Source organism: Leucoraja erinacea, chromosome 23 (assembly GCF_028641065.1).
Source record: "Leucoraja erinacea ecotype New England chromosome 23, Leri_hhj_1, whole genome shotgun sequence".
Taxonomy (NCBI): Eukaryota; Metazoa; Chordata; class Chondrichthyes; order Rajiformes; family Rajidae; genus Leucoraja; species Leucoraja erinaceus.
The window spans coordinates 35400449-35425636 of record NC_073399.1 but is presented as its reverse complement, the minus strand read 5'-3'; the positions used below and the strand labels follow the sequence as shown (position 1 = coordinate 35425636).

The 25188-nt window shown below is 48.3% G+C and overlaps 1 protein-coding gene across 1 annotated transcript in view; it reads right to left on the bottom strand.

Moving 5' to 3' along the window:
* Positions 1–1591: 1591 nt before the first annotated feature.
* LOC129708498 (inactive rhomboid protein 2-like) overlaps positions 1592–25188 on the bottom strand; it is a 28278-nt gene continuing 4681 nt past the window's right edge. The window contains exons 3-11 of the mRNA XM_055654323.1: positions 23734–23808; positions 23492–23653; positions 22072–22175; positions 19747–19810; positions 18618–18712; positions 13881–13956; positions 11304–11404; positions 6478–6631; positions 1592–3375 (exon numbers count right to left, since the gene is read on the bottom strand). Of these exons, the coding sequence (XP_055510298.1) occupies positions 2956–3375; positions 6478–6631; positions 11304–11404; positions 13881–13956; positions 18618–18712; positions 19747–19810; positions 22072–22175; positions 23492–23653; positions 23734–23808 (1251 nt within the window). The 3' untranslated portion in view covers positions 1592–2955. The remainder of the gene's footprint in view (positions 3376–6477; positions 6632–11303; positions 11405–13880; positions 13957–18617; positions 18713–19746; positions 19811–22071; positions 22176–23491; positions 23654–23733; positions 23809–25188) is intronic.

Below are 25188 nucleotides of genomic sequence, written 5' to 3'. Positions count from 1 at the left end.
AAAGGAAAATGGCAGGGAACATAAAAACTGACCGCAAATGTTTTTATAGATATGTGAAGAGAAAGAGATTAGTTAAAACAAATATAGGTCCCTTGCAGTCAGAAACAGGTGAATAACTACTTTGGTTCCGTCTTCACTGAGGAAGACATAAATAATCTGCCGGAAATAGCAGGGGACCGGGGGTCAAATGAGATGGAGGAACTGAGTGAAATCCAGGTTAGCCGGGAAGTGGTGTTAGGTAAATTGAATCGATTAAAGGCCGATAAATCCCCAGGGCCAGATAGGCTGCATCCCAGAGTACTTAAGGAAGTAACCCCAGAAATAGTGGATGCATTAGTGATAATTTTTCATAACCCTTTAGATTCTGGAGTAGTTCCTGAGGATTGGTGGGTAGCTAATGTAACCCCACTTTTTAAAAAGGGAGGGAGAAAGAAAACGGGGAATTACAGACCAGTTAGTCTAACATCGGTAGTGGGGAAACTGCTAGTTATTAAAGATGGGATAGCAGCACATTTGGAAAGTGGTGAAATCATTGGACAAAGTCAGCATGGATTTATGAAAGGTAAATCATGTCTGACGAATCTTATAGAATTTCTCGAGGATGTAACTAGTAGAGTGGATAAGGGAGAACCAGTGTATCTGGACTTTCAGAAGGCTTTCGGCAAGGTCCCACATAAGAGATTAGTATACAAACCTAAAGCACACGTTATTGGGGGTTCAGTATTGATGTGGATAGAGAACTGGCTGGCAAACAGGAAGCAAAGAGTAGGAGTAAACGGGTCCTTTTCAGAATGGCAGGCAGTGACTAGTGGGGTACCGCAAGGCTCAGTTCTGAGACCCCAGCTATTCACAATATATATTAATGATTTGGATGAGAGAATTGAATGCAACATCTCCAAGTTTGCGGATGGCACGAAGCTGGGGGGCAGTGTTTGCTGTGAGGAGGATGCTAGGAGGCTGCAAAGTGACTTGGATAGGCTGGGTGAGTGGGCAAATGCATGGCAGATGCAGTATAATGTGGATAAATGTGAAGTTATCCACTTTGGTGGCAAAAACAGGAAAGTAGACTATTATCTGAATGGTGGCCGATTAGGAAAAGGGGAGATGCAACGAGACCTGGGTGTTATGGTACACCAGTCATTGAAAGTAGGCATGCAGGTGCAGCAGACAGTGAAGAAAGCAAATGGTATGTTAGCATTCATAGCAAAAGGATTTGAGTATAGGAGCACGGATTTTCTACTGCAGTTGTACAGGGTCTTGGTGAGACCACACCTGGAGTATTGCGTACAGTTTTGGTCTCCTAATCATGGCATCACTTATATTCCATATATTTGATATATTTAGATCAATAAAACAAACACAAACACAAGCAAAGCCCTGCATTTAAAAGCATTTTCTTTTTATATATTGTGATGAATAAAACAAACGCAAACAGTACATTGCATTTAAAATTAAACCCTATTGGGAGGATGTAAAATAGGATGATGTCATTGCTTTGGTGGTCATTGTGACATCTGCAGAGCCGTAGCTTGACTTCGATTGTCGTAGATTTGTCGTAGATGTGTCGTAGATGTGTCGGAGGAGGACGTCCTTAAGTCACCACTATTAGGTCGCTGGTTGTCAGGAGCTTGCCGTAGCGTGACTTCGACTAGGTCATAGGTTGTCGTAGCTTGTCTTAGACATAGTCATAAAAACATAGAAACATAGAAAATAGGTGCAGGAGGAGGCCATTCGGCCCTTTGAGCCAGCACCGCCATTCATTGTGATCATGACTGATCGTCCCCAATCAATAACCCGTGCCTGCCTTCTCCCCATATCCCTCGACTCCACTAGCCCGTAGAGCTCTATCTAACTCTCTCTTAAATCCATCCAGTGACTTGACCTCCACTGCCCTCTGTGGCAGAGAATTCCACAAAGTCATAGGATGGGGTACAGTCGCCGGTTTTTCAGCGATCTGACAAGAATATAACAGTCGCCGGCAGTTGTCTAAGTGGGACAGGCCCATGACAGACCAGTCTTGACCACACGGTGTCGCTAGTGATCTCAGGTTTGGCCTGGTGGCTCGGTGCTCTTTATAGTCAGGCATGTAAATACCCACATAAACACATTTATATATTGCCCCTCCTCCCAACACACACATGCACTACAGTGCAAAACATGTCCAAACACATGTGTACCCACAGTGTTCTTCAGGGCAAGCCTGTACTAGCCCGTACTAGCTAGCTTCCTCTGCACACATTCATATGTCACCCCTAAATCCCAGTCCATTCTTTGAATTCTCATTCAATCCAACTCCAACCACCCTCTAGTTAGCTCAATACACACATTCTTGCTCTGAAGGCCATCTCGTGACTGCTCAGTGTGCAATCCCCATGCTGAACCTTCTCCCATCCTCACTCAGCGGATGTGCTCTGTCCCACTTACCTCCACCCCATTGAGGGTCAATGGAACTGACCATTGCGCTCCAATGCTGAGAACTATATTCTGCACCCTGTATCTTCTCCATTGCTCCATCTATTGTATTTGAGTTTGACGATTGTATCTATGGCTGATGTATCTGATTATATTCGGATAGCATCCACAACAATGCTTGAAACTGTCACAGTAATAAACGTCAACCTGTAATATGAGTCTATCTGAAGCGTGAATATGCAGATGAGGCAGGGGTCTTCCCCAGCGAGCATCTCCTGCAGTGGGAACACCGGTTCCTTGTAAAATTACTTTCATTTCTTTCCCCAGTTTTCTAAGGGTGAATGAGTGCAAAAAGTTGTATGGATCTTCTGTGAACATTGGCTGGATCTCGGTGGAGCTGCAGAGTGGAACCATATTCACATGCATTCAGCAGGTACAACTATGCTGCGTTTGTGCTGGCCAGTGGCCAGTTTGGCACCAAGTTCCAGGGTTGATCTGCTGAATAATTCTGGCTCATGGTCTCCAGGCAACAGCAGTCCTAACTCAGTGCACAACTTGATCCAGCTCATACCCCTCACAAAACGTGCTGGTGAATGGGATACAGGTGAGATATTCACACCAATGGCAGTTAATGGGATAGTTATAAAACCAGATGACTAGAGATGCAGAGAGGCCAGTGAACACCAGGAGGGAGACAATGATTAATAGTCGTTTCCTGTATTTGTCACCCTGGCCAAAGGTAATGTATGGTAGGAAGGCAAATGAGAGCAGAAAACCACTGAGGAATCCAAACATATGAGCAATGTTGTCAATCCAAGGCAACAGGCCAACTGCGAAGAGAACCAGAAGGAGACTGAGCAGCTTCATCAACGCTTTCCATGGTTTCTCCAGAATCGGCCAACTCTGAAGCAATTCTACAAAGAGACAGGCCAACACACCAAACTGGGAGCCAGCAGGTCCAGCCTAATATTGAGGAGAGAGGATAGACCATGTTAGTGCCTCCTGCATCTTGACCTAAAGGAACTTGCATGGATAGAAGAATGGCTGTAGCAGAAGGGGTCTTTAATGTTTGGCTGTCAGTGGCTAGTGGCGTTCAGCAGGGGACTTTTCACATTATATGTTCATGATCTGGATGAGAGAATTGATGACTTTGTGGCCAAGTGTGAAGATAGGTGGAGAACAGGTAGCGCTGAAGAAACAAGGAAGCTGCAGAAGGACTTGGATGTTGGGAGAGTGGGAAAAGAAGTGACAAGTGGTATACAGCATAGCAGAGTCTATGGTCAAGCACTTTGGTAGGAGGAATAAAGGCATAGACTACTTTCTAAATGGGGAGAGGATTCAGAAATCGGAACTTGGGAGTGCTGGTACAGGATTTCCAAAAGGTTAATTTGTAGGTTGAGTCCGCGGTAAGGAAGGCAAATGCAATACGGACATTAATTTCAAGAAGACTAGAATATAAAAGCCAGGATGTAATGCTGAGGCTTCATCAGGTATTTCTCTGGCTACATTTGCAATATTGTGAGCATTTTTGGGCTCCATGTCTGAAGAGTGTGTTGGCTTTGGAGAGGGTCCAGTAGAGGTTTTACGGGTATAATGATTGGGTTTGATGAGCATTTGACTGCTTTAGGCCTGTACTTGTTTAGAAGGATGAGGCGATATTTCATTGAAACCGACCAGATAATGACAGGCCAGGATAGGATGGATGTGGAAAGGATTTTTCCATTAATGGAAGTCTAGAACCAGAAGCAAGGCCTCAGTATAAAAGCACACACCATTAAAATGGAGATGAGGAGGAATTTAACTTGCCAGTGGGTGGTGACTCTGTGGAATTCGCAAACTCTGTGGAACTCCACAAACGACCGTGGATACTGACATTGGGTATTGTTAAGGCGGAGATTGATAGGTTCTTGATTAGGTAGGACATTAAAACTTACAGGAAGAAAGCAGTAGGATGATGTTGAGAGAGAACAAAAGATCAGCCATGATTGAGTGGAGCTGATCGATGGGCTGAATGGCCTAATTCTGCTCTTATGTCTTCTGGTCATTGCTGGGCTCATACTCACCACATCCGACAGCAAGAGTTTCTCCTGCATGGCCCTCAAACTCTGGAATTCCTCTGTCTCTCGGTTCTACAGAACCTACAGTTCCCAACATCACTTTGTGAAGTTTTGTTTCAAAAGTTCCTAAGATGTTTTACATGTTAATCCCCGGGATGGCGGGACTGTCATATGACAAAAGATTGGAAAGACTGGGCTTGTATTCATTGGAATTTAGAAGGATGAGAGGGGATCTTATAGAAACGTATAAAATTATAAAAGGACTGGACAAGCTAGATGCAGGAAAAATGTTCGCAATGTTGGGTGAGTCCAGAACCAGGGGCCACAGTCTAAATAAAGGGGAGGCCATTTAAAACTGAGATGAGAAAAAACTTTTTCACCAGAGAGTTGTGAATTTTGTGGAATTCCCTGCCACAGAGGGCAGTGTTGGGTCCACTGTTGTTTGTCATGTACATCAATGATCTGGATGATGGTGTGGTAAATTGGATTAGTAAGTATGCCGATGATGTTGTGGATATGTGGTGTTGTGGATAATGAAGTAGATTTCCAAAGTCTACAGAGAGATTTAGGCCATTTGGAAGAATGGGCTGAAAGATGGCAGATGGAGGTTAATGCTGATAAGTGTGAGGTGCTACATCTTGGCAGATCAAAATAGGATGTACATGGTAAATGGTAGTGAATTGAAGAATGCAGTTGAACAGAGGGATCTAGGAATAACTGTGCATAGTTCCCTGAAGGTGGAATCTCATGTAAATAGGGTGGTAAAGAATGCTTTTGGTGTGCTAGCCTTTATAAATCAGAGCATTGAGTATAGAAGTTGGGATGTAATGTTAAAATTGTACAAGGCATTGGTGAGACCAAATCTGGAGTATGGTGTACAATTTTGGTCGCCCATAATAGGAAGGATGTCAACAAAATAGAGAGAGTACAGAGGAGATTTACTAGAATGTTGCCTGGGTTTCAACAACTTAGTTACAGAAAAAGGTTGAATAAGCTAGGTCTTTATTCTTTGGAGCGCAGAAGGTTAAGGGGGGACTTGATAGAGGTCTTTAAAATGATGAGAGGGATAGACAGAGTTGACGTGGATAAGCTTTTCCCATTGAGAGTAGGGAAGATTCAATAGAGGACATGACTTGAGAATTAAGGGACAGAAGTTTAGGGGTAACATGAGGGGGAACTTCTTTACTCAGAGAGTGGTAGCTGTGTGGAATGAGCTTCCAGAGGAAGTGGTGGAGGCAGGTTCGATTTTATCATTTAAAAATAAATTGGATAGGTATATGGATGGGAAAGGAATGGAGGGTTATGGTCTGAGTGCAGGTAGATGGGGCTAGGGGAAAATAAATGTTCGGCACGGACTTGTAGGGCCGAGATGGCCTGTTTCCGTGCTGTAATTGTTATATGGTTATATGGAGGCCAAGTCACTGGATGGATTTAAGAGAGAGTTAGATAGAGCTCTAGTGGCTAGTGGAATCAAGGGATATGGGGAGAAGGAAGGCACAGGTTACTGATTGTGGATGATCAGCCATGATCACAATGAATGGCGGTGCTGGCTCGAAGGGCCGAATGGCCTCCTCCTGCACCTATTTTCTATGTAAAAAGAACGTCAGAATACAGTAAACATGAAGTGCTGGAGGAACTCAGTGGGTGCGGGAGAATCTGTGGACAGAATGGATAGGTGACGGCTCTTTAGAGTGATGCATCCCTAAAGAGTTGAATCTTTCTCTTTGTGTCATTCTTCACAGTGCATGCGTTTAGTCTAGACATTGTCCTGTTGGTAAAGCTGGTGTGGACACAGGGCGTCACCTTGCAGCTGGTTCCACACTCTGCTCACATTGTTCCCTCCTCCCTCTCTGCAACTCATACCCCTTCTCACACTCACTTTCTCCCTGCCCAGCCTCTCCAACAGCCTACCTCCACCTTCCTCCCTACCCACCCACACTCACCCCCCAACTATTTATTCTTTCATCCCCATCCCCCCTCCAACCAGAAGCCCCAACAACCCCCATACCTCTGCTCTGTACGGCAGGAAGATCGCACTGCCCAAGTTGCCAAGAATTCCACTCAGGAGGTAGATTATTGCAATGCGCAGCCAGCCAGCTAACATCTCCAGGTCCCGGAGAATGGTCACATGGAAAAGCACAGAGAGCAGACAATGGATAATCCTGCAGAGTAATGATAATGGTCGTCAGAGCGGGCCACACAGTGTGGACGCTTAAAATAATGAGAGAGCATGAGAGAGAGGGAGGGACTGCATGGAAAGGTGAGAGAATGAGAAGAGAAAATATATCCAACAGCAAAGTGAGAATGTGAGAGAAAGTAGCGAAGAAGAGTGAGTGGAGGGACTGCATGTGAAAGGTGAGAAAGTGCCTGAATGAGAATGAGAAAATGGGTGTGAAATCCTGAACAAGTGCCTGAAGAGGTGTGAGAGTGTGGGAGCTGAGTGTGAGAATGTGCCTGAGTGTGAGAAAGTGCCTGAGAGAACATCAGCGATGAGTGGGTGTGAGGTGTGTGAGTGGGTGTGAAGGTGCCTGAGTGTGAGTGGGTGTGAAAGCGCCTGAGTGTGAGTGGGTGTGAAAGTGCCTGAGTGTGAGTGTGAGTGTGTGTGAAGGTGCCTGAGTGTGAGTGGGTGTGAAAGTGCCTGAGTGTGAGTGGGTGTGAAAGTGCCTGAGTGTGAGTGGGTGTGAAAGTGCCTGAGTGTGAGTGGGTGTGAAAGTGCCTGAGTGTGAGTGTGAGTGGGAGTGCCTGAGTGTGAGTGGGTGTGAAGATGCCTGAGTGTGAGTGTGTGGTGTGAAAGTGCCTGAGTGTGAGTGGGTGTGAGTGGGTGTGTAGGTGTCTCTTGGGCACTGGGAAAACAAAGAATGATTGGAGTGGTAAGGTTTTTGATCATCTTCTCCTTGCACTGTCTACTGTACGTGTGTGGCTCAACTGTACTTGTGGATGTTATGGTTTGACTGGATAGCACGCAGTTTTTCACTGTATCTTGGTATATCTGACAATATTAAACCAATACCAATACAAAATTGCATTGTCTTCACTGGAGGCATTCAGACATGAACATGTCATAGAGAGATTTGGACCATGTGCAGGGAAATAGGATTAGTTTAGAGATACAGCGTAGAAACAGGACCTTTGGCCTACTGAGTGCACGCCACCATCGATCGCACATTCACACTAGTTCTATGTTATTCCATTGACTCATCCACCCCCACACATCAGGAGCAATGTTACTGAGGCCAAATAACCTACAACCTATTACTCTGCAAAATTAGTTTAATTATTGCGAGCCAAAGTAGCTGTTCCTGTGCTGTAATGTTCTGATAGAAGTATCGTAAATGATGGTTAGGTTATATCAGAATCTGTGTCCCAGAGTGAAAATGTTACAGATCAGAGGGTACATCCCTCCACCGGGTGGCGCCACCGCAGGGGTTATTTATAGTGTGTCTAAATGTATGTTTCAATGTTCCTTAGTATGTCTTATGTGGTTGGAAACAGGGGGAAATATGGGGAAATAGGGGGAAAATAGGGGGAAATAGGGGGGGAAAATAGGGGGGGGGGAAATAGGGGGAAACAGGGGAAATAGGGGGAAATAGGGGGGAAAGGGGGGGGGGGGGAATAGGGGGGAAATAGGGGGGAAATAGGGGGAAAATAGGGGGGAAATAGGGGGAAATAGGGGGAAATAGGGGGAAAAAATAGGGGGATAGGGGAAATAGGGGGAAATAGGGGAAAGGGGGGGGAAATAGGGGGAAATAGGGGAAATAGGGGGGGGGGGGAAAATGGGGGGGGAAATAGGGGGGAAACCAGGGGGAATAGGGGGGAAAAGAAAATAGGGGGAAATAGGGGGAAATAGGGGGGAAATAGGGGGAAACAGGGGGGAAACAGGGGGGGAAATAGGGGGGAAAAAACAAACGTGGGGGGAAATAGTTTTTCAGTCACACGTGGATGGAGATGTGTCGGGGGGGGGAAAGGGGGGGAGGGAGGGGAAACAGGGGGAAATCGGGGGGGGAAACCATCACCCCTCCCCCCCCCCCCCCCCCCCCCCCGCAGCCTACAAAAACTGGATTGGCGGGGCCTTTCCTACCGGAGCCGGCCCAGTGGTTCAGCAATGGGCGCAGTGATGAATTACCATCGCGGAGCGGGACAATCCCTTGTTGGGGATCGCCAGTGTTGGAGCTCTGGAGTTTTGGGCCTGCTGACTTTAACACCGTGGTGCTGTGGTTTGCGGAGCTTCAAGCCGCGAGCGTGACACTGACTATAACATCGTGGAGGCCTGGGATCTTTTGCCGAGGATCGCTGGTGTTGGAGCTCCGTCCAGCTCGGCCTGTGGACTTCGGAAGCCGCAGTCTCTGGTAATAAGCGGCCGATTCAGAAACTCCAAGCCGCAGAGTGTATTCCGATGTCGGAGTTTCGATCATCTCGGCGAGAGGGCCAGTACATCGGGCCGTCCGTAACGGCGACTGCGGAAGGTTCAAAGGCCCCGACCACGGGTGAACAAAGAGGAAGATGACTGAACTCTGTTGTCTTCCATCACAGTGAGAAATATTGATTCCGCTGTGGTGGATGTTGATGATAAACTCTATCATGTTCTTTTATTCGTTTAGCTGTATGGTAACTCAAATTTCATTGTACCAATTGGTGCATGTGACAACAGATGTGAACTTGAACTTGATGATGGCGCTGTAAACATGGCCTCTCTTGTGCACTGCCTCAGTCTAATCTACTCTTCATGCAGTCTTGGACTTAATTATGACTGCCTATGTATAGTAAGATTTTTACAACTGTAAGTAAATAAGGAATTTCACTGTACTTAGACATGTGACAATATGAACCATTCAACCATTGTTTAGCTTTAAGGTGAGAGGGAGAAGGTTTAAAAGAGATGTCCAGGGCAAGTCACGGTGATTATTGTATCCATGCCCCTCCTGATTCTATAATGTCTACACAGTCCAGTGAAAATAATTCCAGTCTGTGCAGGCTCTCCCATCCAGACAACAACCTTGTTCATTTTGTCTGCACCTTCTATAGCTGAATGACATTCTGTGTATAGTTAGGTGATGTACACACGATAATCTGTGTGTGATCTCAGCAACATGATGTCCAAACTCGTGTAATCAGTGCCATAGGTGTTGAGGACGAACATCATGAGATCCTCATCACCCTGACTACCTGTGGCACATTCCCAGCCAGCCATCTACCCGTTGATCATTCCGATATTCCAGGGCCGTCACTCACTGTGTTTAACTTCACAAATCACGGTTAAAATACCATCAGCTATAGTTTGCCCTCAGATTCAGATTCAATTTTAATTGTCATTGTCAGTGTACAGTACAGAGACAACGAAATGCATTGTACATTCAGGGACATGGTATCTTTCCCATATAATGTTGATCCTGCTGTAAACCTGGACTACATGCCAATCACCAACCCATAAACCTTCAATACCATGTCCCTGAATGTACAGGAGGAAAGCCTTTCGGCAGGCTGGCCTTCATCGGTCAGGGAATCGAGTAAAGAAGTTGGGATGTTATGTTGCAGTTGAACAAGACGTTGGGAGAGTCCCACTTGGAGTATTGTGTTCATTTTTGGTCACCCTGTTTGATGAAAAATGTTTTTAAGCAGTAAGGGTGCAAAGAAGTTTTATGAGGATGTTGCCAGGATTCCAAGGCCTGAGCTATAGGGAGAGGTTGGGCAGGTTAGATTCCTTGGAGCGCAGGAGGCTGAGCGGTGATCTTAAGATCATGAGAGAATAGCGCACATCCACACTCACAATGCCACACCCTTAGCCAACGCATGTACCCTGGAGCCCTGCACCCGTACCCACACCCACACCCCGCATCACGCTGCCCACACCCACACCCACACCCCGCATCACACTGCACACCCCGCATCACACACCCCGCATCACACATGCCCACACCACACACCCCGCATCACACATGCCCACACCACACACCCCGCATCACACTGCACACACCACACACCCCGCATCACACTGCCCACACCACACACACCCACCCCGCATCACACTGCCCACACCCCGCATCACACACCCCGCATCACACTGCCCACACACACACACCCCGCATCACACACCACACCCACACACCCCGCATCACACTGCCCACACCCCACACCACACACCCCACATCACACTGCCCACACCACACACACCCCGCATCACACTGCACACACCACACACACCCCGCATCACGCTGCCACACACCCACACACCCCGCATCACACTGCACACCACCACACACCCCCACACACCACACACACACACACACCACACCACACACCACACACCCCGCATCACGCTGCCCACACACACACCCCGCATCACACTGCACACACCACACACCCACACCCCGCATCACGCTGCCCACACACCACACACCCCACACACCCCGCATCACACTGCCCACACCCACCCCACACACCCCGCATCACACTGCCCACACCACACACCCCGCATCACACTGCACACACCCCCACACTGCCCACCACACCACACACACCCCGCATCACACTGCACACACCACACACCCCACATCACACTGCACACACACCACACACCCCGCATCACACACTGCCCACACACACACACCCCGCATCACACTGCACACACCACACACCCCGCATCACGCTGCATCACACTGCCCACACCACACACCCCGCATCACACACTGCCCACACCACGCACCACACACCCCGCATCACACTGCCCACACCACACACCCCGCATCACACCGCACACAACTTGATCCATATCTGCACATGTGTCCTGGCACCACATGACCGCTCCCTTGGCATTTATTCGCCCACTCAGTGCCTTACCCAGCATGAAGGAAAAGAGAGAGCCAAAGCCTGTAGATCTGATCTGGAACATCGGGGTTGTGGAATGGCAATAATCCACAGACATCATCCAGACAGTGAACCTGCGGCACACAGGGTCATGGGTCACACAGAGTCATCGGTCACAGGGTCATGGGTCACAGGGTCATGGGTCACACAGAGTCATCGGTCACACAGGGTCATGGGTCACACAGAGTCATCGGTCACACAGGATCATGGGTCACAGGGTCATGGGTCACAGGATCATCGGTCACGGGGTCATGGGTCACAGGGTCATGGGTCACACAGAGTCATCGGTCACACAGAGTCATCGGTCACAGGATCATGGGTCACACAGAGTCATCGGTCACAGGATCATGGGTCACAGGGTCATCGGTCACAGGGTCATCGGTCACAGGATCATGGGTCACAGAGTCATCGGTCACAGGATCATGGGTCACACAGAGTCATCGGTCACACAGGGTCATGGGTCACAGGGTCATGGGTTACAGGGTCATGGGTCACACAGAGTCATCGGTCACACAGGATCATGGGTCACAGGGTCATGGGTCACAGGGTCATCGGTCACAGGATCATGGGTCACAGGGTCATCGGTCACAGGGTCATCGGTCACAGGATCATGGGTCACAGGGTCATCAGTCACAGGGTCATCGGTCAGCAGTGGCTCACAAAACCAGCAATGTATCACCTCATTGATCTGGGCATCAGTGGCAGAATCAGCCTTTACTGGTCATCCCTAATTGCCCTTGAGATGGTGTGGGGGGGGTACTGCGGGGAGTGGCGAGTACTGCGGGGAGTGGCGAGTACTGCGGGGAGTGGTGAGTACTGCGGGGAGTGGTGAGTACTGCACGGAGTGGTGAGTACTGCACGGAGTGGTGAGTACTGCACGGAGTGGCGAGTACTGCACGGAGTGGTGAGTACTGCGGGGAGTGGCGAGTACTGCACGGAGTGGCGAGTACTGCAGGGAGTGGTGAGTACTGCACGGAGTGGTGAGTACTGCACGGAGTGGTGAGTACTGCACGGAGTGGTGAGTACTGCACGGAGTGGTGAGTACTGCACGGAGTGGTGAGTACTGCACGGAGTGGCGAGTACTGCACGGAGTGGTGAGTACTGCACGGAGTGGCGAGTACTGCAGGGAGTGGTGAGTACTGCACGGAGTGGCGAGTACTGCACGGAGTGGTGAGTACTGCTGCACGGAGTGGTGAGTACTGCACGGAGTGGCGAGTACTGCACGGAGTGGTGAGTACTGCACGGAGTGGTGAGTACTGCACGGAGTGGCGAGTACTGCAGGGAGTGGTGAGTACTGCACGATGTGGTGAGTACTGCACGGAGTGGTGAGTACTGCAGGGAGTGGGGAGTACTGCAGGGAGTGGCGAGTACTGCAGGGAGTGGCGAGTACTGCACGGAGTGGCGAGTACTGCACGGAGTGGCGAGTACTGCAGGGAGTGGTGAGTACTGGAGTGGTGAGTACTGCACGGAGTGGTGAGTACTGCAGGGAGTGGCGAGTACTGCAGGGAGTGGCGAGTACTGCACGGAGTGGCGAGTACTGCACGGAGTGGTGAGTACTGCACGGAGTGGTGAGTACTGCAGGGAGTGGTGAGTACTGCAGGGAGTGGTGAGTACTGCAGGGAGTGGCGAGTACTGCGGACGAGTACTGCACGGAGTGGCGAGTACTGCACGGAGTGGTGAGTACTGCGGGGAGTGGCGAGTACTGCACGGAGTGGTGAGTACTGCACGGAGTGGCGAGTACTGCAGGGAGTGGTGAGTACTGCGGGGAGTGGCGAGTACTGCACGGAGTGGTGAGTACTGCACGGAGTGGTGAGTACTGGTGAGTACTGCACGGAGTGGCGAGTACTGCACGAGTACTGCAGGGAGTGGTGAAGCTGCTGGCACTGTACCACAGGGGTGGGACGTCCAGGGGTCAGACCCAGCGATGTATCGCCAGATGTTTGGAGGATTCGGCTCTCATCGTGGGCTGTAGACCAGGCTAGTGTTTGTGGATGGTACACAAGGCCACCTTGTGCCCAGGCAGGGGGTGAGGGATGGTTAATGGGGGCTAAGCTCGTGGCTGCTTTCCTCTGGGCAGTGTCCTGCGCTTCTCATTCTCTCGTTCAGGCAAGAGAAGTTTATTCCAGACACAAAGAACTGCAGCTGCTGGAATGTTGAGCAAAGCACAAAGTGCTGGAGCAACTCAGTCGGTCAGGCAACTGAGGGAATGGAGTAACGATGTTTCTAGACGGGACTCCACAGTTTAATGGAGGAATAAGGAGAAAGCTGGAAATGAGAGTTGTGGGCAGAACTAAGGCCCATGATAGGTGGGTACAGGCAAGAGGGTGATTGGCAGATGGATGGAGTCAGTGGCAAAAGGGTGTCTGATAATCAGAGAAGAGGAATGAAAGGCAAAGGCAGGGGGAGAGATGTAGGTGGAAGAGATGGGGGAGAGGGGAAAGAATGGGGATTCATACTCCTGACTTGTGGCTTGTAAATGTATCAAGACCTTGGGGTGTGTGGAAGGAAGGGCCAAATAGCCTGCTTGGTTTTGTCTGGTTCTAATGTTACCTGTGAACACAAGGTAGCCTCTGCATGGAAATATCCATCCATAAACTGGCAGTACTCCCTGGTAGTGATCTCACACCTACACAAAGGACATAACACCAGTGTTAGAAACAGAACAATAGATGGTCTCTATGGGCCTCAGAAAGGCAGCCAGCATCAGCAGAGACCCACACACTCATCTCACTCCTGCCATCAGGAAGAAGGTACAGGAGCCTGAAAACTGTAACGTCCAGGTTCAGGAATAACTTCTTCCCTGCAGACATCAGGTTATTAAAAACGACAACTTCAAATAAGCTCTGAGCTACATTAGACTATTATTATTATTATTATTATTATTATTATTATTATTATTATTATTATTATTATTATTATTATTGCGCTACTATTGTTTGTTTTTTTAATATGTGTGTATATATATATACATGCGTGTATGTGTGTAAACTTGTGAGTATGTGTATATATACACACTGAAGTGTTTTTTCTCTCTCATTTATCATATTGTTCAGAGTGTTTATGTTGTATTGTGCTATTGTATCTGGTACATATGACAATAAAACACTCTTGATCCCAGGAGTCCCACACATTCCATCAATCTTAGTCAAGTATCTAGTTCACAACACTCTGGACAGAGACCTGATCAGATGGAGTGTAATCCTGGTAAATGTGAGGTGATGCATTTGGAGAGTACCAAAGAGGCTATGATATCACACTAAGCGGTGGACTGGCTTGCGAAACAAAAAAGGCTGTTGAGCCAAAACCAAAGTGGCCAACGTCAGGCAACGCCATTGTAGTTGGAGACTCCATTGTGAGAGGTACGGACAGGGGTTTCTGCGGCAACAGACGAGATTCGAGGATGGTGTGCTGCCTTCCTGGTGCCACGATCCAGGATGTCACGGACAGAGTGCAGAAAATCCTCAAGGGCGAAGGTGAACATCCGGAAGTGGTAGTGCATGTCGGCACAAACGATGTCGGAAAGAAGGGGATGAATATTCTGTAGCGTGACTTTAGAGAGCTCGGAAAATGTTGAAAAGCAGGACCTCCAGGGTTGTTATCTCCGGTTTGCTTCCAGTTCCTCGTGCTGGCGAGAGCAGGAACAGGGAGATACGGGACCTGAACGTGTGGCTGAGGAACTGGTGCACGGGGCAGGGATTTAGATTCTTAGGTCACTGGGATCTGCATTGGAGTAAGGGGGAACTGTACAAAAGTTGTACAGGTGTGGGACCAGCATTCTGGCAGGCAGGTTTGCCACTGCTACACGGGTGGTTTTAAACTGAATAAGGGGGGTGGGGTGTCAAATGGGATAGTTGAGGATGGAGTTATAGGGAAAGAGAGTAAAGGGATTGTTAATGACCCCAGAATTAATGGGAAAGGAAGCTCACAAAGGGATAGGAGAGTATGGCCAAGTGTAACAGGGATCGATGTGAAAGGTGAGATGCGTAAGGAATTAAAAGTATTGTATATGAATGCGCAAAGTACAAGAAGTAAAGTAGATGAGCTTGAGGCTCAGTTAGAGGTTGGTAGATATGACATTGTGGGGACATTGTGGCTGCAGGAGGATCAGGCCTGGGAACTTAATATTCAGGGTTATACATCCTATAGAAAGGACAGGCAGGTGGGCAGAGGAGGGGGGTAGCTCTGTTGGTGAGGTAGAGTCACTGTGGATTGAGTTGAGTAATTGTAAAGGCAAGAAGACACTAATTGGTGTTATATACAGACCCCCAAATAGTAGCCGGGATGTAGGGTGTAAGTTGCAGCAGGAGTTAAAACTGGCATGTAACAAAGATGATGGGAGATTTCAATATGCAGGTAGACTGGGAAAATCAGGTTGGTTCAGGACCCCAAGAAAGAGAGTTTGTAGAATGCCTCCGAGATGGATTCTTAGAGCAGCTGGTAATGGAGCCGACCAGAGAAAAGGCAATTCTGGATTTAGTGTTGTCCAATGAACCAGATATGATAAGAGATCTCGAGGTAAAGGAACCGCTTGGAAGTAGTGATCATAATATGATGCAGTTGAACAAAGGGACTATGAAGGCATGAGGGAGGAGCTGGCCAAGGTAGACTGGAAAGGGATCCTAGCAGGAATGACGGTGGAACAGCAATGGCAGGAATTTCTGGGCATAATCCGGGAGACGCAAGATCATTTCATTCCAAAAAGGAAGAAAGATTCTAAGGGGAGTAGGAGACAACCGTGGCTGACAAGAGACATTAGGGATGGATTAAAACTAAAAGAAAAAATGTATAACACAGCAAAGAGTAGCCGGAAGCCAGAGGATTGGGAAACTTTCATAGGACAACAGAAGGAAACAAAACGGGCAATACGGGCTGAAAAGATGAAGTACGAGGGGAAGCTGGCCAGGAATATAAAGAAGGACAGTAAAAGCTTCTTTAGATATTTTTAAGGGAAAAAGAATAGCAAAGTCAAATGTGGGTCCCTTGAAGGCAGACACGGGTGAAATTATTATGGGCAACAAGGAAATGGCAGAAGAGTTAAACAGGTACTTAGGATCTGTCTTCACTAAGGAAGACACAAACAATCTCCCAGATGTACTGGAGGACAGAGGATCTAAGGGGGTAGAGGAACTGAAATAAATTTTCATTAGGCGAGAAATAGTATTGGGTAGGCTAATGGGACTGAAGGATGATAAATCCCCTGGGCCTGATGGTTTGCATCCCAGGGTCCTCAGGGAGGTGGCTCGAGAAATAGTGGACGCATTGTTGATCATTTTCCAATGTTCAATAGATTCAGGATCAGTTCCTGTGGATTGGAGGATAGCTAATGTTATCCCACTTTTCAAGAAAGGAGCGAGAGAGAGAACAGGGAATTACAGACCAGTTAGCCTGACTGGTGGTGGGAAAGATGCTTGAGTCAATTATTAAAGAGGTAATAATGGGGCATTTGGATAGCAGTAAACGGATTAGTCTGTCAACACGGATTTATGAAAGGGAAATCATGCTTGACTAATCTTCTGGAATTTTTTGAGGATGTGACAAGTAAAATGGATGAAAGGGTGCCAGTGGATGTAGTGTATCTAGACTTTCAGAAAGCCTTTGATAAGGTCCCGCACGGGAGACTGGTGACCAAAGATTATAGAGGAACAAGATAAACCACTTGACGAATAAGCTGTAGTACAGTCATGGGCTCATGGGTAATTTGTGGCGCGCCATTTTGGGAATCATAGATATCTGGGTTTTTTTTTAATGGGCTGCTGTCATGGCCTTCAAGAATGTTGGCCTTCATAACAAGAGGATTTCAGTATAGGAGTAAAGAGGTTCTTCTGCAGTTGTACAGGGCTCTGGTGAGACCACATCTGGAGTATTGTGTACAGTTTTGGTCTCCTAATTTGAGGAAGGACATCCTTGTGATTGAGGCAGTGCAGCGTAGGTTCACGAGATTGATCCCTGGGATGGCGGGACTGTCATATGAGGGGAGATTGAAAAGACTAGGCTTGTATTCACTGGAGTTTAGAGGGATGAGGGGGATCTTATAGAAACATATAAAATTATAAAAGGACTGGGCAAGCTAGATGCAGGAAAAATGTTCCCAATGTTGGGCGAGTCCAGAACCAGGGGCCACAATCTTAGAATAAAGGGGAGGTCATTTAAGACTCAGGTGAGAAAAAACTTTTTCACCCTGAGAGTTGTGAATTTATGGAATTCCCTGCCACAGAGGGCAGTGGAGGCCAAATCACTGGATGGATTCAAGAGAGAGTCAGATAGAACTCTAGGAGCTAGTGGAGTCAAGGGATATGGGGAGAAGGCAGGCACGGGTTATTGATTGGGGACGATCAGCCATGATCACAATGAATAGCGGTGCTGGCTCGAAGGGCCGAATGGTCTCCTCCTGCACCTATTTTCTATATTTCTATGTTTCTATATACATGGTAACAATTGTGTCCTAGGGAGTTTTGTGGGACCTTGATGTACATGGAAAGAACTCTATACTTTCAGACACAGCAGCACACCAGGCTATCAAGCCTGCCTACATTATATTTATTTAATTAGTCATAGAGTCAGCACAGAAACAGAGCCTTCAGCCCAACTTCTCCAATGCCAACCAAGATGCCCCATCTGTGCCCGTCCCACCCACCCACATTTGGCCAGTGTCCCCCTAACATTACCTCACGGGAGTTCCTTACTCACCAAAGATTGAACTTGGGGGCCACTGGACTCGGTAAGAAACCCATGGAAGCATCTTTCAGCAGTGTAGCGCAGAGAAAGACACTGCTCTGCCCAGGACAAGAAGGCTCTGCAGAGAGTAGTGCGTTTGGCCGAACGCACTATGGGAACTTCACTAACCCCCCCGCAGGAACTATACATCAGAAGGTGCAACTCCAGAGCCAACAAGATCATGGGAGACCCCTTCCACCCCAGCAACGGACTGTTCCAGCTGTTACGGTCAGGCAAACGCCTCCGTTGCCATGCTGTGAGAACGGAGAGGATGAGAAGGAATTTCTTCCCAGAGGCCATTCGGACTGTAAACTCCTATCTCACCAGGGACTAAACTTTACTGTGCCACTCTACTGCTTTTTTTTAAAATTGCTGTTTTTTTTCTTCCCTTTTTGCTTCATCCCACAATATGTAATATGTAAAAGAATATGTGATTCTGTTCCATCCTGTTTGTAGTTTGTTTGTTTGTTTGTTTTTGTTTGCACAAAATCCGCGAGCATTGCCACTTTTCATTTCACTGCACATCTCGTATGTGTATGTGACAAATAAACTTGACTGGACTTGACAACTCACCTTCCCTTTGTGCCAACACAGCAGGGCCTGCCTTTGATGGTACAGTCCATGTGTTTCAGTCCTGTGAGGTTACTCTGTGACTGATAGGTGCAGATCTGTAAAATGAGCATGCATTTAGCCCTTAAACTGAAACACAAATCCATTGGGACAAAGTGTCAAATTAATACCTCATCTGCATTTACCACGGAGAAAGTCACGGATTCTAGGGAAGTTGCTAAATTAATGGTGATGTCTTGGAGAACATGCGGCAGGATTTGCGGGAGGTCTTAAATATCATTAAGGTAGAACCAGTATCCTGGGACATTGTGGGAAGCTATGGTAAAACCATGGGCTCCTGGCAAAGATATTGGAATCATCAATAAGTATGGGGGAGGAGTTGATCGACCACAGGGTGGCTAATGTTGTGTCTCTATTTAAGCACAGCTGCATGGGAGAGTCAGGGAACTACAGACCGCTGAGCCTAACATCAGTGCTGGGTAAGTTACTGTAGGGGATTCGGAGAGACAGGATATACCTACATTTTGAAAGGCAAGGACTGAATAGTGACAGTCAGCACGGCTTTTGTGTGGAAAATCATACCTCACCAATTTGATTAAACTCTTTGAAGATTTGACAAAGAAGTCTGATGAGGACAATGTGGTAGACAATGTTTTTATGGACTTTAGCAACGCCTTTGACAAGGTACAACCGTCAGCTGATGTGGAAGGTTAGATCACATGGGATCCAGGGCAAACTTGCCAATTGGATGATGAGATGAGCATAGTGCAAGGTCCACAGTGTGGTAGGTCGGGAGATCGGGGCTGCGCCTCCAATACTCTGATCACAGTAGGGTAGAAGCTGTATCTGCCTGATGACAGAGAGAAGAAGGAATGACCGGGGTGGGATAGATCCTTGCTTTCCTGAGGCAGCATGAAGTGTATATGAAGTAGGTTGTGGGGAAACTGGGGCATACCCACTCCTCTCTGTGATTTCTTGCAGTCTTGAGCAGAGCAGTTGCCAAACCCGATAGGTTGTTTTCTATGGTGTATCTGGCAATGTTTTGTGACTCTTGCTTTGTTTCCTGCGTGCGTGTGAATATTGGGTCTTGCCCTCGTGTCTTGAGGTGATGAAGCTTTGGTGAAATACTCACAGGCCATCGAGTGATGTCATCATCCCAGATGTGTGGTGCAGCAGAGGCAGGTTCTTCACAAGTCCTACAGAACAGTACAGTTTAGTCACACAGCACAAGGCACAGCGCACGACCCAGTGCACGGCCCAGCACACGGCCCAGTGCACGGCCCAGCACACGGCCCAGCACAAGGCACAGCGCAAGGCCCAGCACAAGGCCCAGCACAAGGCCCAGTGCACGACCCAGCACAAGGCCCAGCACAAGGCCCAGTGCACGGCCCAGCACAAGGCCCAGCTCACGGCCCAGCACAAGGCACAGCACAAGGCCCAGCGCAAGGCCCAGCACACGACCCAGCGCAAGGCCCAGCACACGGCCCAGCACAAGGCACAGCGCAAGGCCCAGCACAAGGCCCAGCGCACGACCCAGCACACGGCCCAGCGCACGGCCCAGCACAAGGCCCAGCGCACGGCCCAGCGCACGGCCCAGCACAAGGCCCAGCCCAGTGCACGGCCCAGCGCACGACCCAGCACAAGGCCCAGTGCACGACCCAGCACAAGGCCCAGCACACGGCCCAGCACACGGCCCAGCACACGGCCCAGCGCACGGCCCAGCACACGGCCCAGCACAAGGCCCAGCGCAAGGCCCAGCACAAGGACCAGCACACGACCCAGCACAAGGCCCAGTGCACGGCCCAGCACAAGGCCCAGCACAAGGCCCAGCACACGGCCCAGCGCAAGGCCCAGCACACGACCCAGCACAAGGCCCAGCACACGACCCAGCACAAGGCCCAGCACAAGGCCCAGCACACGACCCCAGCACAAGGACCAGCACAAGGACCAGCACAAGGACCAGCACAAGGCCCAGTGCAGTTTAGTCTCACAGCCTAAGGCCCAGCGCACAACCCAGCGCAAGGCCCAGCACACAACCCAGCACAAGGCCCAGCACAAGGCCCAGCACAAGGCCCAGCACAAGGCCCAGTGCAGTTTAGTCACACAGCCTAAGGCCCAGCTCATGGCCCAGCATGTGAGACGGCAAGTGAAAGAGTAGCAGGTTCCCCCATAATGGACAGTGGTGAACCAAATGAATTTTTAAACCACAGTCAGTTTAGACTACATTCAACCCATGGCCCAGCTGTGCCTTTCAGCACTGAACTACCTTTTGTTTTATAACAGTGAGCAAAGCTAAAGACAGAGGTGTGAATCCAGGAGTAGGTTGGTTGTCTAAAGATGTGGCAGGATGAATAGACAATAGGTGCAGGAGTAGGCCATTCGGCCCTTCAGGCCAGCACTGTGTGTTGGGGAGGTGTGACAAGTTAATGTCAAGGGGATAAGATGCAGTGTGTTGGAGAAGAACTCCACAATGCTGTAGGGGGCACTGGGTATTAGTGCAAGACTGTAGAACAAGGGGACAGATGTTTTGCTGAGATTCTAAAGGGTTTTGATGAGACCACACCCAGAGCAGATATTTTCCCCAAACCTAAAATAAGATTATGTGTAGTATGGAACTGCAGATGCTGGTTTATACCAAAGACTGCACCTAATTCTATTTCAGATGGACACAAAATGCTGGAGTAACTCATCAGGACAGGAAGCTGGGGAATCTCTAAGATGCTTAGTTTAGTTTAGAGATACAGCACGGAAACACCAGGTCTACGCCGACCAGCGACCCCTGCACATTAACACTATCCTATACCCACTGGGGACATTTGTTTTACATTTACCAAGCCAATCAACCTACAAACCTGTACATCTTTGGAGTGTGGGAGGAAACCGAAGATCTCGGAGAAAACCCATGCAGGTCACGGGGAGAACGTGCAAACTCCGTACAGACAGCACCCGTAGTTGAACCCGGGTCTCCAGCGCTGCATTCACTGTAAGGCAGCAACTCTACTGCTGCGCCACCATGACCGCCCATCTAAAATAGAATTAGGTGCAGCATAGTGACTGGAAGCACCCCTCCTCAGGGAGGGGGTTCTATGAAGAGATATTGAGGAAGATTTTGTGATGCGCTGCCTGACACATACTGGCTTTGTCATGATGATCCTGACAGCTTTCCCCTCTGTTGGTCTGCAGCATGAGCAAGTCTTGCGATCAGGGGTCAGGTGTTTTGGAACAGGTAAGATGTGTTTAACTGAAGGTTTGTGAATCTTTGGAATTCTATAATCAGGGGCCGTGGATGCTCAGTCAGTGAGTGTTTGAGGGCAAGGCAGGAATGTGATCAAGGCACATGGCTCATGAAATGGTCATGTAGATGTAAGCAGTTAGATGTTGGAGAGTGTAGGGCACCAGAGGAAGGAGGTGCTGAACCACTGGCGATGTGAGGCTCCCGACTGATGTGTTCACTTGCCTTGGATCCTGATGGCAGACGGCACCTGATGATCGTGTCTGATTGATGGATCCCATGTTTGGAGCCTGGTTGTTTGGCCACTTTATAAATGTAGCGAGTATTTCCTGTGTTCAAACAGCAAGAACAGTTTACGTTTGGGCAACGATACAGTGGTAATCCCCCCACTAGCGGGGCAGAGCTACACTTGCTCATCCTTCTGCAGTTGTACAGGGCCCTAGTGAGACCACACCTGGAGTATTGTGTGCAGTTTTGGTCTCCAAATTTGAGGAAGGACATTCTTGCTATTGAGGGAGTACAGAGAAGGTTCACCAGACTGATTCCTGAGTGCAGCGTAGGTTTACAAGGTTAATTCCCGAGATGGCGGGACTGTCACATGCTGAGAGAATGGAGCGGCTGGGCTTGTACACTCTGGAATTTAGAAGGATGAGAGGGCATCTTATTGAAACATATAAGATTATTAATGGTTTGGACACGCTAGAGACAGGAAACATATTCCCGATGTTGGAGGGAGTTCAGAACCATGGGTCACAGTTTAAGAATAAGGGGTACGCCATTTAGAACATAGGTGGGGAAACACGGTGGAGGCCGGTTCTCTGGATACTTTCAAGAGAGAGCTAGATAGGGCTCTTAAAAATGGCAGAGTCAGGGGGTATGGGGAGAAGGCAGGAACAGGGTACTGATTGTGGATGATCAGCCATGATCACATTGAATGGCGGTGCTGGCTCGAAGGGTCGAATGGCCTCCTCCTGCACCTATTGTCTATTGTCTAATATCAGAGTTTGATCAGGAGGACTAGAGCAATCAGCGATATTAAGATGCTGAGAAGAAAGAGAAGACAGCTGTACACAGCATGTTAACAATGTACTGCACCATTTCCCAACTTCCCACATCTAAACCTATCAGCTTTATCCTCAGCTCCCTTACCCCCTTGTCTCTGCTCCCCTTTAATGCTAGTATCCTCCTTGCCCGAGCCCTGTCCCTGGCAGTGAGACCCATGTTGCCCCACATGGTATCTTCTGGTTCCTGGTGCCTCTCATTACATTAATGTCATATTGCCTGTTGTATAGGCCTGTGCATACTGGCCAATATAGTCCTATTGTTTGTCACAAATGGCCAGACATTCTCTGATCAAAGTTATTTTGTAACCCTTTGTCGGTTCTTCCATCCGCCACATTGACCCCAGACCCTGAGATTGGCCGCCACAATCCTTACACATCTCCCTTGTACACTTCCTTGTCCCCTCCAAATGATGAGAAATTAAATCAGACGCAGTGTTGAAAGTGTCATCTACGCAATGATCCAGGTAAAGTCAGCAAATGTTTCCTATGTTCAGTCCTTTTGTCTGGGTAGTGGGAAGGTTTGCTGAGAAATGTCAGAATGATCAGGGGGACATTTGCAAGGGGTGTGAGGTGTAACATACCGAACAATCCTGTTTCAACATCTGTACACAGCCTGAGTTGTCATTCTGGACGCAGCAGCCCGACTCCCTCTCTCCATCTCTCATCCCCTCAGCCAGTTTGGAGATTGACGGGTCCCTCCGTATACAAGGGGAAAACTTTGCTCCAAGGTGAACAAGAGCTGCCTGCAAATAGTGAGAGCATTAAGCTGTTGCTGTGTGTGGTGTCAGATCAGCAGCTGCCAGACCTCTGAGCACACACTCACCGAGCTAGGTCCAATCCAGAAATTCTCCTGTTGTACGTTTTCCACACTCTCATACGTCCCTTTACTCCTCAACACCTGAAAAACATCAACAGTTAACATTCCCACAATTCTTTCCCCTATTGTTTTAACCCATCAACATTTGATTTCAGCATACTGGTATCCACTTGGCACTGAGCGCTATTTGGACGGATCTTGCAGCCAATTGTTTTATCATCACCTAATGGTTATAGTTTGATAAACCTATATGCTCTCCCCTCAACCTCTGACACTACAAAGGATGTTTAGATGTATTTGTGCAACTATACTGGGCCTTACATAGACAATAGACAACAGGTGCAGGAGTAGGCCATTCGGCCATTCGACCCAGCACCGCCATTCGACGTGATCATGGCTGATCATCCACAATCAGTACCCCGTTCCTGCCTTCTCCCCATATCCCTTTATTCCGCTAGCTCTAAGAGCTCCATCTAACTCTCTTGAATGCATCCAGTGAATCGGCCTCCACTGCCTTCTGCGGCAGAGAATTCCACAAATTCACAACTCTCTGTATAAAAAAGTTTTTCCTTATCTCAGTTCTAAATGGCCTACATCTAGCATGTCCAATCCAATAATAGTTTTATATGTTTCTATAAGATTGCCTCTCATCCTTCTACATTCCAGTGAATACAAGCCCAGTCGCTCTATTCTTTCATCATAACACAGTCCCGCCATCCCGGGAATTAACCTGGTGAACCTACGCTGCACTCCCTCAATAGCAAGAATTAGGAGACCAAATTAGGAGACAAAAACTGCACACAACACTGCAGATGTGGTCTCACCAGGGCCCTGTTCAACTGCCTTAGTGAGACCGGGAGCATTGTGATAGCTTTTCTTTCCTGATGTGTGCGGTTGAATATATTTACAACAGAAGAGTGAAGCTTTGTCTTCCTGGGGGCTGCTCGCTCTGTCACATGTGGGCAATTTCAGCACCTGGGGTATTCCCTAGAATTTAGAAGAATGAGGGAAGACATTGCTGAAACAGAAATTAGTGTTTGGGGGCTTGTCTATGCCACAGAATTCCAAAGCAGAATGAAGGACTGAACCTTTGTGGCAACATCAATGGACCATTCAAATCAGAAGCGGATAGTTTCCTAGATATCAGGAAATCGGGTGCAATCAGTCGGCACAGGTCATAGCAGGAAAATAACAGACTTCTGGGCCATTGTTACATTGAGGAGTCAAGGGTCAGATTGTAAACATTGGTCTCGTTAAGTATTATTCATCCTCACAACAAGCATACCTGCAGCATGTGGGTAGTCACCATGAAGGCTGGGGTAGATTAAATCTGACTCCCAAACATCTAAAATTCGCAGCTTAAGTTGGAGAAACATTAGGGCACCACGACAAGCCAAGTGGATGCGACTGATGAAGAGCAGCGGGGAGTGGGGAGTGGGGAGTGGACACTGGTCAGTTCTA